The 17,369-nt window shown below is 41.5% G+C and overlaps 1 protein-coding gene across 2 annotated transcripts in view; it reads right to left on the bottom strand.

The window, feature by feature from the left end:
- Positions 1 to 16,909, bottom strand: part of RHOJ (ras homolog family member J) — an 82,936-nt gene extending 66,027 nt beyond the window's left edge. The window contains exon 1 of one of the 2 annotated variants that reach the window (XM_059182268.1): positions 16,253 to 16,909. In XM_059182268.1, the coding sequence (XP_059038251.1) occupies positions 16,253 to 16,634 (382 nt within the window). In that variant the 5' untranslated portion in view covers positions 16,635 to 16,909. The remainder of the gene's footprint in view (positions 1 to 16,252) is intronic. The other variant, XM_059182267.1, reaches the window with a different exon arrangement.
- Between the last annotated feature and the right edge of the window lie 460 nt (positions 16,910 to 17,369).

Here is a 17,369-nt window from a genome sequence, read left to right as displayed (position 1 = left end):
TACTACAAACAAAGAGCAGAGAAGGAAGAGCAAAGCTTGGGGGTTTTTATTCCCTCAAGGGACCGAGCATGACAATAAAGATATTAGAGATAGGTGTAATACCAGATTTTTTAATAAAAAATTCCAATTCTGCCTTTGAATTTCTGTGTCTTGGGTCATTGAGCAACAGTGTGCGTGAAGGAGGAAGGAGTTTGGCAGTCTTCTGTAGTTCGGACAACACTGGGATGTTTTCTAAGAACTGTGGCTCACACGTGACGCGGCTGCTCTGACTTAATAGAGCAAAACTCCAGGCATCCCCTGCTTTCAATAGAGCACCATCCCTGGGGAGGGAGATGGGGTTACCTAGTCAGCGATTCTAGGGACCAGGCATTCCTGGGCTTGTCTTCATCCTTAGAACACCAGGAACTTTGCGTATCTGAGACTTAATGTTGAAACGAAGAAAGCGCAGATGGGGCGCCTGGAGGTCTCTACCGGCTGGCGTCTAGGTCTTGATTTCAGTGAACTCAGGTCATGATCTCAGGGTCATGAGATCAGGCCTGTGTTGGGCTCTGCGCTGGGTGTGGAGCCTGCTTAAGATTCTCTCCCTCCCTCTCCTTATGCCCCTCTCCCAGGACCCCTCCAAAAAAATGAGAAAAGAGCCAAAGTTTGGGGAGTAATAGAGGAGGATCACCCTGTGTACTGAGGAAAGGGTCCTAGTGGATCTTAGTAGAAAAAGACTGGGGAGTTTGGGGCTAAAAAAGCCCTGTCCTTGAAGAATTATGGAGAAAAGTTTTACTCAGTTTTTCTCCTTCTGTATATTGGATAGACATTGCTCGGGGGCAAACTTGCATTATTCCTTCTGAATTGCTGATTAACTTACCACGGCAGAGATACGCAGTGCTTCTTGATTTCTTTTACATCACAGTATCATTTCCATAACTGAATTTCTATGATTCTCACATATACCATTAAAATATTTCTCAAGTATTTTTTTCCTTAATAAAGGACAAAATTTAAATAATATTAGCATGAAATGTGGCCGATCAGAGGCTGCTCGTCAAGTTAATATATCGCGTAGCCTTTCTCTTGAAAGATGTACATCCCTTTCATGTAGAATTCACTAGATGAAGGTACGGCAGAGGAGGAGGGAAACTCTTAATGCCTACACTGCAGAAAGTTTGGGATCCTTTAAGAAAAAGAAGTAGGAGAACATGGAAAGACTAAGTAAAAACAAAAACAGTCTTTATGAGGCTCTTTCTTGAGTATGCCATATATTTTTTGATGGCAGATTATTGATTTTTAAGAACCATGAAAAGAAAAAAAAATGTGCATTAAATCCTCTGAAGTCTCCATTTTTAGATACTTTGTTTAAAGGTTGTTGGTGTCCATTTACAAACAAATAGAAAAAATGGCAACAACTTTTAATGGACAAATAGATCATTCTGTGAGCTGATCCTTCTCACCCTTAAAACCCTTAAAATGCTTTTCTTGGTGCTTTTTCTCTGGGCTCTGAGTTAATTGCAGGGTTTGTGGGAATAACCATTGGCTATAAAATCAGAGGTAAGTATCTCTGTCTCTGTCTCTGTCAGTTGAATAGAAACTATTTTCCTCACTTCACAGGGAACAGGCTTCTCAGCTGTTCACGAGGTGGTGAAAGATGGGGAGGCTGAAGCAGTGACATAATCAGAAAGGAAATCTGTGTGTGTGGGTTTCCTAGCTCCTTGTGACATTGAAGGCAAATAAAACGTGTTTTCCTGAATCTTCTGTGGATGCTTTGAAAGTTCTGTTCATCTATATTCCTGACCCCCTTCCACTGCTTCCCCATCACTATAAGGTGTAACTGCAAAGTTTGGAAATCATTTGAGGACCCATGTATCAAACTAGGTGTGCTGTGAAGTAATTTCTTTTACTGTGTAAATTACTATACTTAAGGTTAGTTGATGATGTAGTAGGGTCCATGATCTTGTAGATACTCTAGAATTATAACTCATGATCTTGTAGATACTCTAGAATTCTTATAGGTTGGAGCCCAAGATTATTCTTGTATCCAGAAAAATCTGAGTTCTAGACTACCCTGGAATAAGATGTCTCTTGAGAAACTGATGTGAATTCAATCTGTGGTAATTGGTGAGGTTACCAAAGGATGTCTGGATAAATAAACTTTTTTTTTTTTTAAGATTTTATTTATTTATTTGACAGAGAGAGATCAGAAGCAGGCAGAGAGGCAGACAGAGAGAGAGAGAGATTGGGGAGGAAGCAGGCTCCCCACTGAGCAGAGAGCCCGATGCGGGGCTCGATCCCAGGTCCCTGAGATCATGACCTGAGCTGAAGGTAGAGGCTTTAACCCACTGAGCCACCAAGGCGCCCATGGCTAAATAAACTTTTAATATTTTAATGGGTAGAAAGTGAATGAAGCATTAAAGTCATTCAGGATGATTTGTAGTCTACTGCATACTAAATCCTAGTCAGACAAGCCTATCTGTTACAATAATTGGATATTCAGTATTATAAGACACAGTGATCTGTGGTAACCACAGGGACCAAGATGTTTCCTAGAATACCAAAAAATGTGTCAACCTACGGACCCAAGATTTATTCTGCGGTTTGAAGAAATCCCATGTTTTGAAAGCCTTAACATGATCTTGTAATGTGGATAAACCTGGGAACAACTTAATAGGGAACAGTAAAATGCTGGGGGAGAAATGTGGTTACTCTTCTATTGGCAACTTCAGTCCTGTACACCAGTCAGACTGACTTAACTTAAATAACAAGCAAAAAAGAAAACAAAAGACAGAAGTGCTTGAAAATATTATTTTGTTCAGATTTTTACATCCTGTTAATGATTGTACCTAACCATTTTGACGAAATGCCCATTCCTACCGAACCATTACAAATGCTGTATGCCAGCTATGGGTTTGAACAGTAAGCTGTTCATGATTGATGGAAACTGAATTTGTGAGAAGCCACCCATGAAAAAAATGGGGAAATACAAGGACAGATATCTATGAAGGGAGCTGGAAAGATCGGGGTGTATTGTCTGAAGACAAGGAGGAAATTTTCTGTCTTCAAATACATTAAGGTTCATCATTCTGGGCACACCTGGGTGGCTCAGGCTTGGGTCATGATGCCAGGATTCTGGGATCAAGCCCCACATTGGGCTTTCTACGTGGTGGGAAGCCTGCTACTCCCTCTCCCACTCCCCCTGCTTGTGTTCCCTCACTAGCTGTGTCTCCCTGAGTCAAATAAATAAATAAAATAAAATAAATAAAATCCTCAAAAAAAAAAAAAAGAGTCATCATTCTGAGGGTGATAATGAGTTCTGCATTTTTGCTGAGCTCAAGTGAGAGGAGTTAGCTTGGAACTTCTGCCTGATGAATTCCATTTATCTAAAAGGAAGGACTTAGTATGGAGAATTAGCAAGAGGGTAAATGAGTAGAATGAATGGAATAAAACCACTACAGCAAAGTTTGTGCCTAATATTGACACTTAAGGTTTAATATTCATTCTCTCTTTTGAAAAGTTTGGCTAAAACTATGTCTACTATAGAAAATTCTTAAAAAAAAAAAAGACTATTTATTTGACAGAGAGAGAGCTCACCACAGGCACACAGCAGAGAGAGGAGTATAAGGAGCGGGAGAAGCAGGTTTCTCTTACCCACCCCAGCCCCTGCTGAGCAGGGTTCCCGATGTGGGGCTTGATCCAGGACCCAGGGATCATGACCTGATCTGAAGGCAGATGCTTAATGACTGAGCCACCCCAGGCACCCCTACTATAGAAAATTCTTAAGGCTTTTATCTACCAGCTTGAACTATAACAAATGTTATGCGAAATTCATTTTAGTTGAGGGAAAAAGCATTTAGGGCTCATAATGCAAGCTTATCCAACATAAGCAGAAAGGAATCTTGAGAGAAAGAGAAAGAGAAGCCAGTTTCCCTCTCATATCTCTTACTTTAGCAAGTATAAAGCGCCTCATTATTAATATTTATGCACATGTTCACTGCATTTCTTATAAGCATGCCAGCTGAAAATTAGCACATTTTCTAGCTAATGAATGCTTGTGTTTTATAAATATCATTCATAATTCCTAGGAGTTTTACACCTGTTATATATTAAGATGATTATTAACTTACTGTTTTTCCTCATAATTAATCTCACTATCTGAAAGAAAACTTATATGGCACATACTTTAAGGAATTAAGCTTTTCTTTTTGTCTCTATAACATCTGAAAAACAGATAAAACAGAACTCCTTTATATAATTAGGAAAACAACTTCTGCCTGGTTAAATCACTTAGAACTCATAAGTTTGAAATTTGACTAGAACAAAATATTTTGGAATTTTTTCCCTAGAAAAATAAAATTGTTTTGCAAGTTCTAAACCAAGCCAGTACTGTATTTCTGAATGTATGTTTATGATGCTTAGGAGATATCCTTTTGAGATGTGGGAGGATCAGATTTCAACATAGGAAATCATCCTGACTATTCACATAGAATGCTAACTTCAGTGTAAGTGCAGTGGTTAAAGCTGTGAGACTCTCCAGTCTCGTTCATTCATTCATTCATTCATCCGACATTTCTGAGTGTCTGTTGTAGCATAGGCTTATCCCCATTGGGGCATAAGAGAAAACAAGACAGAAAGAAGCTTGTCTTTGTGAAGTGTACATTCTAGAGGGAAGAAAGAAATGGACAATTAAATAAACAAATAAGACAGTAATTACAGAGGAAATAAATAGGTCTTGAAAGGAAGCCTTATTTAATCTGAGTGGTCTGGCCTCACTGACGAGATAACATTTGAGCTGATAGATTTGAATCCTTTCTGCCACTTCCCAGCCTTGTGATGTTGGACAGGTGACTTCTCTGAGTTTCAGTTTGCTCATCCATGAAATGAAGATACTTACCACCTAGAGAAATTATGGGGCTCAAAGAAGTAAGCAAAAGCAACACAGGGATTGACACTTATTAAATATTTAGCTAAATAGTATTAATGAATTATGATTACTTTTTAAAACAGATTTTATTTATTTGTCAGGGAGAAAGAGAGAGAAAGAGCACAAGCAGGCAGAGGCAGAGAAAGAAGCAGCCTCCCTGCCGAGCAAGGAGCCCGATGCGGGACTTGATCCCAGAACCCTGAGATCATGACCCAGGCCGAAGGCAGCTGCTTAACCAACTGAGCCACCTAGGTGTCCCTGATTATTATTATTTTTTTAAACATGGGGCTTGAACTTACAACTCTTAGCTGAGATCGAAGAGTCAGAGGCTTAGATAACTGAGCCACTCAGGTGCCCTGCAAATTGTTATTTTTACTAATCAGCTGTAGGTATTCCTGCAAAAGGATCAGGAAGCAATTTTGTTCACTATGTTACGTTCTGCTCAGGCCACACAGAACATTGTTTCTCCCCTGTTGGCAAGCAGAATCACATTCTGAGGCTTGATTTGCTAATCTGTATTAAACAGCTGGAGAAACTCCAAAGGAAGGCTCAGTCCCCACTAGCAGGACTGTTTGTCAACCGGTTGGCCCTGTAAGGGTACCTGAGTCCCAGTTCTGAGATTTCTGCCTCCCCCAGAACTGATGTGCTCTGTCTTTCAGGAACAAGATTCTAGCCCAAGGAGAAGCCTTTCAGGATGCTCAGTAACTGCATTTTAAGAGGTTTACGATCTTTGTTTCTCCCAAATGTAGGTCACAGTGTGAAGAACAGAAGGATTGGCTGAGGGGAAACAGATGTTTATGTTCATTTCGTAATCGTAGGACTGGGTGGATGTGGAACAGTACAGAGCATCCAAGACATCCAGAGCTACACCAAAACCATCCCAAGGGTCCCCAGCTCCTTCCTGTTTTTTGAGACTCCTTTGCTTCTTCCCCTGAGAGTAGGCGTTCTCCAGTTTCTCTCAGTGAAGGTCTCCCGGTCAGGCCAATGCTTGTTTTCCAGAAAGCAGGCTCCGTGAACAGAGAGATTCAGGTGTGGGCTTTTGTCAGTCACGGTCAAGGCTTTTCTCCCACCAACTGGTGCTTGGGGCACCCTAATTTGCTTAGTTAGCCTCCTTTCTGCTATCTTTCACTTCCTGCTCCTCTCTGTTCTGAGCTCTGAGGCTTCCCTGCTCTCCCTGCCCCAGCCCTCTCTCAACACTTTGAGTCTCAGCCTTGTGCATTCTCTTTCTTCCAGGATCTCTCTATGCCCAGCCTCGACAGCAGATCTTTGATGAGAGCACTCTGGTCCTCAATTAGGAATTTGCTAGTTGTTTCTGAGAAGTTCTAAAGGCCTTTTCTGTTTTACACAACTTTCCTTGTCAGAAACTCCCAAGTCAAGAAATCATATATGTGGATATGTATTTTTAAAGTTGCTTTTTACTAGTTGATGTTTTATCATAGAACTATCCCTCTTGACTTGATTTATAGGCACCTTATAGTATAAAGAAAGGTTTTCTGAACTTGCTAAATTACTTTAGATTGAACTATATGACCTTATGATATCCAAAAGATTTTGAACTGTAAAATGGCTGTTTCATGGGTTCCATCTAATAAGAAACTCTTAGGATGCTTGTTGAAATTTAGATTTCTTGCTCTTTATCTCAGTGGCTTTGATATAGTAGACTAAGGCTATGGTGTGGACTAAAAAAATATGCATTTTCAACAAGTAGGCGTTTCTTATGAGCAGGCAAGTTTGGGAAATAGAGGTATGTCATTTATAGCAGAATAGATACCTCATTTAATATGGTGTTTAGGGCAGTTAGTATCATTTATGTGGGTCTACTGTATTTGGTATAAGAAATTTCAACTTAGTGATTATAGTAAAATTACTAGAGTCCATTAAAATCTGTTTACCTTTTATTTGCGCATAAAGCTAGACTCACCATTATGTGTGGCCTGAGGTCTAACTTTGCTATAATGAAGTGTGAACAGAAGTGATCCACATCACTTGTGGCTCTGGCCCACCCCGTGGCTCCTTTTCTTAATTCCTCCCTATTTTACCTTCCACTGTCTCAATACATGGCCCTATGAAGCCCCACGTAAAGAGCAGAATCACAAGGTGGAAAAAGTCAATCCTTGAATGGCCACATGGAGCAGAACCATCTCATTAACACAAACATTTGCTTAGCCTTTTATATGAACAAGAAATAGAATTCTGATCGTTTGAATCATTACATCCTTGAGTCTATTTGTTACAGCCTCCTAGTCTATTGAGTGTGTTGTCATTATAAGAACCTAAAAAAACAAAAATCAAAAACAAAACTGTGCTGTTGATTTAGTTGTTCAGTGGCAAGTGGTAAAAAAACAGAACAGTCTGGAAAGATCAAGATTTATGCTTTCCTGTGGCAAGACTGGAGTTTTGCAAAACTGTTACCTGTGAAACCTGGAAGGTAAACTGAGTTCCTATAATGTCCATAGCACTCAAAGGAAAGTCTAGGGAAAACTGGAATGTTATTATATGTTAATTGTTACTTATTGTATTTAGCAAGGTGTTCTAAGAAAAAAAAGCTGAATTGGTTATTTTTTTAAAGCAGAGATTGATAGAACACAGGTATTGATGGACTTAGAGTTATAAAACTGATTATTTTTGGATTCCACAAATGGAGGATACTATTAAAAAAGGAGCCATGAATGTCCACTTCTCTGTTTAAGCAGGAGACAGTTCTGTGTCTGTGTCTGACAGTTCTGTATCAAAGATAAGATCGCTTGCATCTAAGCCTACTGGTTCATATGGACTCTTGGTGGCTATTGTTAATTTGAGGGGGAAAGAAAGACATTGGGTAAAGGAGGCAGACAAAGTATGTTTAAGAAGTATGTCTAAGGGAGACATACTTTGGTCTTGGATGTGGTTTTTGGGCCATGGAATTTACCAGAAACCTGGTAAGTTTTTGAGGCTTGTGTTTCCACAGAAATGCCAGACTTGGACTGAATATGCTTATAGGTACAAAATAACACTGAGCCTAAATTGTAGAAAGCAAGAAGCAGGCTGTGAAAGTGTAGTCCCCAAGGAAAACATGCTCCCAAAGGCCTACTTGAGTTGTGTGTCATGGAGAGCAATGGATGAACAAGACTTGAGTTGTGTGTCATGGAGAGCCAGACCTGAGCCAGGAAACGCCAAGACTAATGGATGCAAAGTCAAGACTGAAGGAAGCCTGAATTTCTCCTCCTCTGGAGAAGAGCATCTGGATCAATTCAAGAAACTTCTTCCATTGACAGCCCAGAGGGTCTTCCCAATGTTTGCTATCAGGATTCTGTTATTGCCCTGTACCCCCCATTCTTTCCTTTTCTGAAGGGGTTTTGGGTATTTTGGTTATTCCATCCCTGTTCTACCATTGTTTAAGGGGCAATTATGTAAATGGGGCAGATGGTGACCGTCCCAGCAGATCACCAGGAGCCACATTTCCATCAGATGGAAAGAGCTGTGCATCACCTGTAAACACTGGACTCTGACTGGATGTGGTGACAGAATGGGAGAAAGGGCAAGTTGGTTTCACATGGGGAAAAAGTGTAAGGGATATTTAGTGGCTGGAGAGCCTGATAGAAGCAGAGATGCCTGATCTCCACTGAAATCTGTTCTTCCCTCTGTGAGGCTTACGGATGGGCTTCCTGTCCCAGCCTCTCTTGACTGAGGCATGGCCTTGGACTCATTTATAAGTTGTCTGGAGTGTGACTGGAAATGATGTCTGTCACTTCCAGGCATGGCCCATAAAACTTTCCATTCGAGTTGGTCTGTGCTCTTTCTCATTAGGCTGGTTGGATGCAGATAACTGTGAGATCCCAGGGGATGGCCGGGTCACAAGATGGAAGGAGCCCGGTTGTCTACATGACTAAATGGAGGGAAGCTGCTCTGTTGACTTGAATCCTTGCCCAGGACCATAACATTAGCAAGAAACACCCTGACATGCTGTTAATCCCTTACATGTTCAGGTTAGGTTAGTATACCCTAACAGTGGCTTTTTGATTAATGTTAATAGCTATAAAACTCTAGACTGCTTATGTTGTTTGTTTGCTGCTTCTTGGCCTCCATTTACTCCTTTGCAAGTCATTTAACAACCTTGGGCATATTCGTTAATATCTTGTGCCTTTATTTCCTCATCAGTAAAATTGGGAAAAGAACACACCCGCAAGATCTTTGTGAGGAAGCAGGGAATTGATGTATGAAAATACCTCAAACATGCCTGAACCATAGCGAAGACTCTGGAAGGGTACAGCTACTGTCATTGTTGTTAATACATACACTAGTGAAACTAGAGTTTCATAATTAACACTACTGCACTGCTTGTTGGATCATACATGGCCGTAAGGAGAAAAGCACCAGAAACAAGAGCTGTTGTTCACAACTGAGACAAAACCAGGTGGATACACATGAATCAGGTCCTTTTGTTTCATGAAAATTGGACACAATCAAGAAGCTGGTGGACTTCAGAGCTTTTAGGAACAATGCCAGGCCACACTCTGACTCACAGTTGGTCTCTATTGAATTCATGATGGAATTTATCCAGAGTGCATTACACCCGGGAAAATTAACTGTTTGGATTCTGCTGACTAACCCAGCAGGTAGCATGGATTTTTGTAGTGGGTAGGGTCTCCCTCATAGGCTCTTGTAATCTTGTGCTCAGGATTGATGAGGGAGACTGTTTCTCTTGATTTGTGTTACCTGTCCTTTCCCGAGGGGCCTTATATTCATTTGCCCATCTTCATGCTGCCTTAGTAAAACAAGCCAACTGTACCCAAAACATAAATGTCCAATGTGCTGGGCCACCCCTGAGCCAAATTTGCTATTTGTCTCACACTAAGAGGGAGAAATGGCAGATTTTGAAAAAGCTATTCCAGAAATAAAAGCCCAACCTCCTTGGGCAGGTCAGTAGTAAAATTTATTAAGGATTTCCTAGCCTGGCCGTGAAGGGAGTCAGGCCATGTGGAACTAAGAGTCTTGGACACAGGGAGCCTGTCCACTGAAGCCTAAACTGGTCTCGTTCCTTGGTTTGCTGCCAGCTAAAACTGGAGTGCAGGATGGCTGGGAACTGCAGATGCTGTTTCTAGTCCTGGGATCATGGTTGTTTTTGGGTCACAGATATTTAATTTTCTTTATCCCTCTTCTATTCTCCTTTCTTACTCCCAAGAGCTGCAGCTCACAATTCACCATCCCTAGAGTTTGCTTTGTCTTTGGGAGTGTAATTTATATCCTTGAAGCCTATGAATGTGCTTGCTTCCAGAAACATCTCAGGGTGGAAGGAACCGTCCATGTATTTCCTGCCACTGCACCGTTGGTGTGGCCTCCAAGGGTCCATAAAAAGCATCAGCCACACATTACGCCACCTCAAAAGGAGATATTGGGGGGGGGGGTTGGATACCTACAAGATTTTGTGTTTTTGAGCATCATTGCATTTAGAAGGAACAGAGTGAGTGAGTCCACTGGTCCGTTCTTGTCTCCTCTTAGACAAACTTCTTTTATATTTTCGTCTAAGGTTAAAATCTGGTGATTTAGTTCGTAGACCCATGAGAGTTGTTTCAGGTTTCCTTTTGGCTTACAGAAAAAGAATCTCTTCCATTCTCTAGAGACTCTTCAGTTGTCTTTAGGAACAGCAAAAGAGAAACTGCTGAGTAAATATTCCCAAATGGGTAGAACTATGTCACAAACCTTTATAGGCTCGGGCTTGGTTTTATTCACTTTGTATTATTTTGTGTTATTCCCTCTCCTTCCCTTCCCTGGTGGTTGGACAGTTTCCCCTCCTGCTCTGGCCATTAAGGTTGTGATTAAGTCTACCTTGGACAGGTTACCATTTCATTAGGTGAAAAAGTTAGACTTGACTTTCAGCTCTCTGTGAAAACGACGTCCTTTTACATCTCACTCAGCTGATAGAACTAGATTTTCTCCCCCCTTTCCATGAATCGTGTGAATTTCCTGCATAGGTGCCTGGATTTGCAAATAGTGACTTCAAAAATGGATTTTGAAACACATCGTTTTTTGACAAATTCTGCGAGGGGTGGTGATAGAAGAAAAAGCCACAGAAAAAATCAGTTCTAGGCCAGAGGCTGATGGAGGTGGTAAATGAGGTACACCGTGCACAGGTTGCTACTCGAACAGGCTTATCTGACCTACCTGTGTACGTGAACATACAAACCACGGACATAATCTAACTTGACACACAAGCTAACAAAACACAAAATGGAAGTGCTATTCTGATGTGGAACATCACTGGATAATATTTCATCAGTAGGGGGGTCTGTAACAAAACTCAAAGTTCAAGATAAGATAAAGATAGAAGACGTGTAATTGTTTTATGGGAAGTTGTCAAAGCTCTAAAGGTTCTCAGGGCATCCAGAGTCACCCAAGAAGGGAACAGGAAGCAGGGCCCAGTGAAGGTTCTCAGGCTCCCTTGTTGAAAGATGAGTGGCCCTACCTACTTTCATCTTGCTCTCCCTAATTTCTAGTCCTAGCCCTTGTTTGAACTTGGGGTCACTCTGAAGCATGCTCTGTATACAAGAGCTGTAAGTCTTTGAGGGGGCCTCTCAAAATTTTGGTAGGCTTTTGAATATAATGTTTATGGGGCAATTTGCAGCTCATCTGTTTCCAAATGAAATTTACGTATTGCAGAGTTACTTTCATTCAACAGATGTGACATTGGCTGCTTGGGTCAAGAAAATTCAATGCTTTGTTACAATTCCACTAGAGATAAAATAATATTTGTGAACAAAATAGTTCCAAAATGCAATATATTTAATTCTAAACATATTCCTTCCTAAAGATTGGACCAGTAGCTTGTTCATTTTTTTAGCAATTTCAATGGACTAGAAATTACCTAAGCACAGGACAGGGACAATGATGATTAAGACATACCAATTTATTTTTTCAATAACTATCTATTGAGAGTCTACTGTATGTTGGAGTCTTTTTTAAAAGCTGGAGATAGAGCATTGATCAAGACAAAGTCCTTGTCCTCATGGAATTCACATTCAAGTGTGGAATAAAAATGGTAAGCAAATAAATAGAAGTGTAATGCCAGCAGTGTGAAATGTTTCAGGTGGGTAGCAGGGTAAGTGGTTAAAGAGTGAGTGTGTGTGTTGGTGTTCTTGCGTGTGGATGTATTAAGTAATGTGGTCAGTTGAAGCTGAAGAGGCTCTGCGGGAACAGTGTCAGGCTGGGGGAAGGACCAGTGTGAAGTCTTCAAGGAAAGTGGGATATCAGTGTGTGTGAGGCATACCAAGTTGCCTGGTATGGCTTGAGCAGAATAACTGAAGAGGAGAGTTAGGAGATGGAGTTAGAAAGATGACAGGGACCAAGTCATGGAGGGCCTTGTAGACCATGATGAATGATGGAGTCTGAGTATGAAGGGATTAGAGGAATTGGGCTGTGAATAGCCCTTGCACCAGCTGTGTGGAGAACTGACTAAAGAGGGGCAAAGTTGGAAGCAGAGAAGTGAGAAGTGATTACAGTAGTTTAGATGAGACAGGGTGGTGATTTGGACAAGAGTGAAGCAATGTAGGTGGTGAGAAGTGAAGGGGTATTTTGAATGTTGCACTGCTCAGTAGCAGGAAGGAATAATAATGAATGGTTTGAATGGAGAGGCTGGGGGTATTGTCATAGGAAGAAAGGAGTCAAAGATAATACTGAAGTTTTTGTTCTAAGCAACTGGGTGCAAGACGGTTGTCATGTACTTGTATGGGGAAGTCTAGGGGAGAACTAGAGTAGGGGAGTTAAAGAATTTTGTTTTAACAGGTTAAATTGGAGATGCCTATTAGATATTCAGATGGATAGTTGGATATATGAGGCTGGGTCTCAGGGGGAGTATTGGGACCAGAGATATAAATGTGTATATAAATAATAATTAAAGCCATGAGACTAAACACAACCAACTTGGGTATGAGTGTAAACTGAGAAGATAACTGAGGGAATGAACACTGAGGTTTACCAACGTATATTCGTTGGGAAGAGACAGAGTAGGCAGCAGAGGATATGAAGAGAGATATGCCAGCAAACAGCTAGGAGAAACTGTTATCCCAGAAACCACGCAAAGGAACAGTAATAAGCCATAAAAAAGCCGCCAAGCCATCCAGTAAGATGAGGGCTGAGAACTGACATGGGATTTGGCAAGACACAACCTTCTCCCTGAGCTCGGAGCACAGTGGGAGTGGGAAAAACAAGAAAACAAATAAATTGCTCTACATGGAGGAAGCTATCTTCTAGAAATGTAAAGAAATTTCTGGAGATGGGTTGAAGATGAAGCAAGGACCTCTCCTTATGGAATCAAGGGGGCTTGGAGGGGAAGGATGCCTGGAGGAAAGATGCCTGCAGGAGATGTGCTTTTGGGCAGAAGGAAAAGAACTAAGATTCATAAAATTTCAATATTTTTTCTAGTTCATTCTTATTTATTTTTCTTACAATCACTCCTGCAAAACCGATATTTCCCCTCCCAGTTTAATATCCCTCTACTATTACTGCATGCATATTTGTCAATTATCAATACATGTGATTACTATATTATAAGGGCATTACATGCATTTCATCACTTCCTACTCCATTTGGAGGATATTCTTAGAATTGTATTTTTCTTTGTTGTAGTCTCTATCTTTTTATTTTGAGGAGGAGGGGCAGAGGAAGAGGGAGAGAGAGAATCTCAAGCAGGCTCCATGCGCAGTGTGGAGCCTGATGTGGTGCTTGATCTCACAACCCTGAGATCATGACCTCATCCAAAAATCAAGAGTTGGACGCTTAACTGGCTAAGCCACTCAGGCACCCCTGTAGTCTTTATCTTTTAATTACATTTTAATTTCCTTTCATGACTGTGTGCAAACATAGAAAACGTATTCTTAACATTAATAGCTGCTATGTACCTAATACTGACCATGCGTGAGGCACTGTTCTAAGAACTTCACATGTATTTATTTGTTCTTACAAACACTCCTGATACTTCTGTTGTTGTTGTTGTTGTTCTTTTTTTGTGTGTATGATAACTGAGGGACAGAAAGATTAAGTAACTTATTCAAGGCCACACAGAGGTGGCAGTGCCAGTTTTGGGACTAAGCTCTCTGGCTTCAGAGCCCACCATCTTGAGCAATATGTCAAGTATGCTTCCATCCTTATTTTTGTTATAGCTCTACTTTCCTGGGATGGGCAGCTGTTCGGGAAAAATCTTCAAGGGATAGTCTCTTGTAGACTTCGGCTGCAATTTCCTAAAGACTCAGGAATTTAGTTGCTGCTTGTGATTTCAGAATGTGCCAGTAGGACCCAGGGACTGGACACGGGATACTTGTCCACATCAGGGAAGAGAGGTAAAACCATAGAGTAGCCAAAATCTTTAAGGTGCTTTGATTCTCAAATAGCAGTAATATATACACAATTGAAATATAAGATAACTCCATCCTAGTGGAATCTAGGTGGTAGTTCAGCCTTTGTTTGATCTCAGATATTTTTTATAGGCTGACTGAATCCCTGAGGATGGTTTTATCCTTTTTTTCTTATACTAGGCTGATAAGTGGTTCAACCAATAGGGGGGGATCAGGATACATCATTTCCAAAAGCACTTGAGGCTTCTCCCTTTAATAAATTTTGGGCCCCACCTTTGATCTAAAAGTTTTTGAAATTAGGTAGCAGCCAGTTTTCCTTTCCTGGCAGAAAGAGGGTGTAGAATAAATAACTTTTGCTAAGATGTTTCCATGTCAAGTATCTTAGTAACTTAAATTCCCAGACCTCTTAATCTTATTAGTATTTTTTTCCTCTCAGAGTGAAAATTTTCTGTTCTCTTTATTCTGTTCTCATTTAAATGTTCTTCTCCAGGCACAGTCATTATATTTTCAGAAAAGTTTAGAGCCAGACTTAAAATTTGCTCTTAGTTTTTACAAATATTAAAAAAAAAAAAAAAAACAAAAAACCCTGGAAAGTACATACTATTTTCACTGTGGTATGGTGGTACTCTCCCAATCTGCTATGTAATATTGTCATAAAACATGTAACTGTAGGAAAAGGAGGGGACTTAGGTGATTGTTTTGCTCTGGAAAAGAAGCTACTTCCTAACAGAGGGAGGATTTCAAATGGCCACATAGCAAAGCCAACATTCACACAGGTTTCCTGTGGGCCACTTCCCCTCTGCTGAACCTGACCCAAAGCCAAGGTAAAAGAAGGGAAAATTTTCTCTTATGAAATCTCAAATTTCTGATAACCCACCAAGCTGATCACTCTGTTAAAAAAAAAAAGTTATAAAATTAGGTTACGATAAACTTGAAGAATTTCATGAATTTGTTTTTGAGGAACAATAAGATTTGCTTTGGAAATTGAGAGAAAAAGTAAGAATGAAAATGGAAAAATTGATGGGGCACCTGGGTGGCTCAGTTGGCGAAACACCTGCCTTTGGCTGAGGTCATGATCCTGGGGTCCTGGGATCCAGAAACCCCTCAGCTCCCTGCTCAGTGGGGAGTCTGTCTCTCTCTGTTCCTCTCCCTCTGCCCCCTCCCTGCTTGTGCTCTTTCACTCTTACTCTCTCAAATAAATAAGATCCTTAAAAGAAAGTGGACAAATTGAGATAAACTATAACATTGACAAGTACACCTACAAACTTTAGAACACTTAAAAAACACAAGTAACTGAAAGGAATAAGTTGTGACTACTGTATTTTAACTGTCATGCCTTAAAGTACTTTATACCCAATTCAATCCTCTTCTGGATATACTTTAAAATGATTCAAATTTTGTTTTAATCTTTATTTTTACTTAAAAAACACATTAATTAAAAATGTATCTTTGAATTCAAGATGCCTAATAGATACTTAAAACCTTTAGTACTCCCCCCACCCCAGCTACAGCCCCAGGAAAATAAAAGTACAGTAGTACAGCCACTGATTTTTATAGAAAAATGAGTGTTCTAGCGTTTGTTGATCTTACCATATTTCATTTATGAATGGCATGAGATAAATAGATGAAAAGCGGCAAAGATCTTTCTTTCAGTAGTTGTGTAGTGAGTGGTGCTTTTAAAAAATTGTGTTGCAGTTACACTACATTTTAGGATCTTCCCATAAAAAGTTACGAATTTTCCCAAGAACGTTGAGTGAGATCTCTGTCCCCAAAGCCCGGAGGGGCAGTTCAGGGTATTTCCCCATGTTAGTCATTTGATTTAAGGAAGAAAAAATGTGAGGATATCAATGGACGGACAAATTGTCCTAACCGTCCAGCAGAGACCTTGGCTGTGTGTGTTCTGCTCTGTGACCTGGCTGCCAGGCCTGCACCCGAGAAGGCTGCCCTGAGAACTAAAGCTGGGGTGTGGCCGCCCGCAGAGTGCACCCGGTCCCCCGCCGGGTTCTGCTCCTTCCCTTACCTGCATAGTGGTCAAACACAGTGGGCACGTACTCCTCTGGGAAAGCGTCGTTGGCGTAGCTCATCAGCAGGCAGGTTTTCCCCACAGCTCCGTCTCCCACCACCACACACTTCAGCATCTTCTTCTCCTCCGTGCCCCCGCAGCCACAGCTGCTGTCACCTCCCTCTGTGCAGCTCATCCGGGCGGCTCCAGCTGCTGGGACCGGGCAGTTGCTGTGGCTTCTCCTGCTTCTCCCCAAGCCCATGGAGCGCGGGAAGCGAGTGAGCAGCGGGCTGGAGATCACTCTGCCTTCTTTGGGGTGCCTGGGGTCACAGGGACCTGTCCGAAGCAGCTGGCACATGCCCTCATGCTTACCATCCTGGTCAAGAAAGGTAGCACACATTTGGGAGAACGATTAAAAGCATCTGTCCCCTTTCCCCTCTAGTTTGAGTTAAGAAACCCTCATTTTTCTCTGAATTCTAGGGGCTTCCTGGCAGTCTAGAAATTTCAACAGCTCGAGGGTTTCACTGTGCCCTTCCCCTCTCCAGCCTGGCTGAAGACACAGAATTCTGCTAAATCTTTCCTCTTTTCCACTTCACATCTAACATGGAGGGAAGCTGGGCTTTTTAATGGAGTTTTCCCTTGCTTCCTCCAGCTTGCCGAGTATCAGGAAATCATGGGTTTCCTGCTGCATTCCATATTAGGATCAGTGGGCTGGGGAAGGCTGCAACAATGGGAGCTCTGTGTGTGTGTGTGTGTGTGTGTGTGTGTGTGTGTGTGTGTACTTGTGGGGAACGCTGCCAGGGCATGGAGTGGGAAAACACTAGGGGTCCCACTGCAGACTCAAGCTGTCAGACTTCCTGTTTCATCTGCTGCTGGGGAGGCTGTTTGCCTGGGGCTGGCTGAGGAGAAGCTGACGACGGGATGGAAACTGGCGAGTGCTGTCTGCCACAGAAACCAGAGGGAATGGTTTAAGTGAGCAGAGAGAACCAGCCGTTGTAGGATAACATATGACATCATCCCTCCCTGAGTCACCAGTGAAAAGCTCTGCGAAGTAAAAATGGACAGTTCTTCACATACTTAAATGAGAAACTTTAGGCAATTCATCCAGGAGAGAGAGAGAGAGAGAGAGAGAGAG

Source organism: Mustela lutreola, chromosome 7, assembly GCF_030435805.1.
Source record: "Mustela lutreola isolate mMusLut2 chromosome 7, mMusLut2.pri, whole genome shotgun sequence".
Taxonomy (NCBI): Eukaryota; Metazoa; Chordata; class Mammalia; order Carnivora; family Mustelidae; genus Mustela; species Mustela lutreola.
This window is presented reverse-complemented; position numbering and strand designations above follow the sequence as displayed.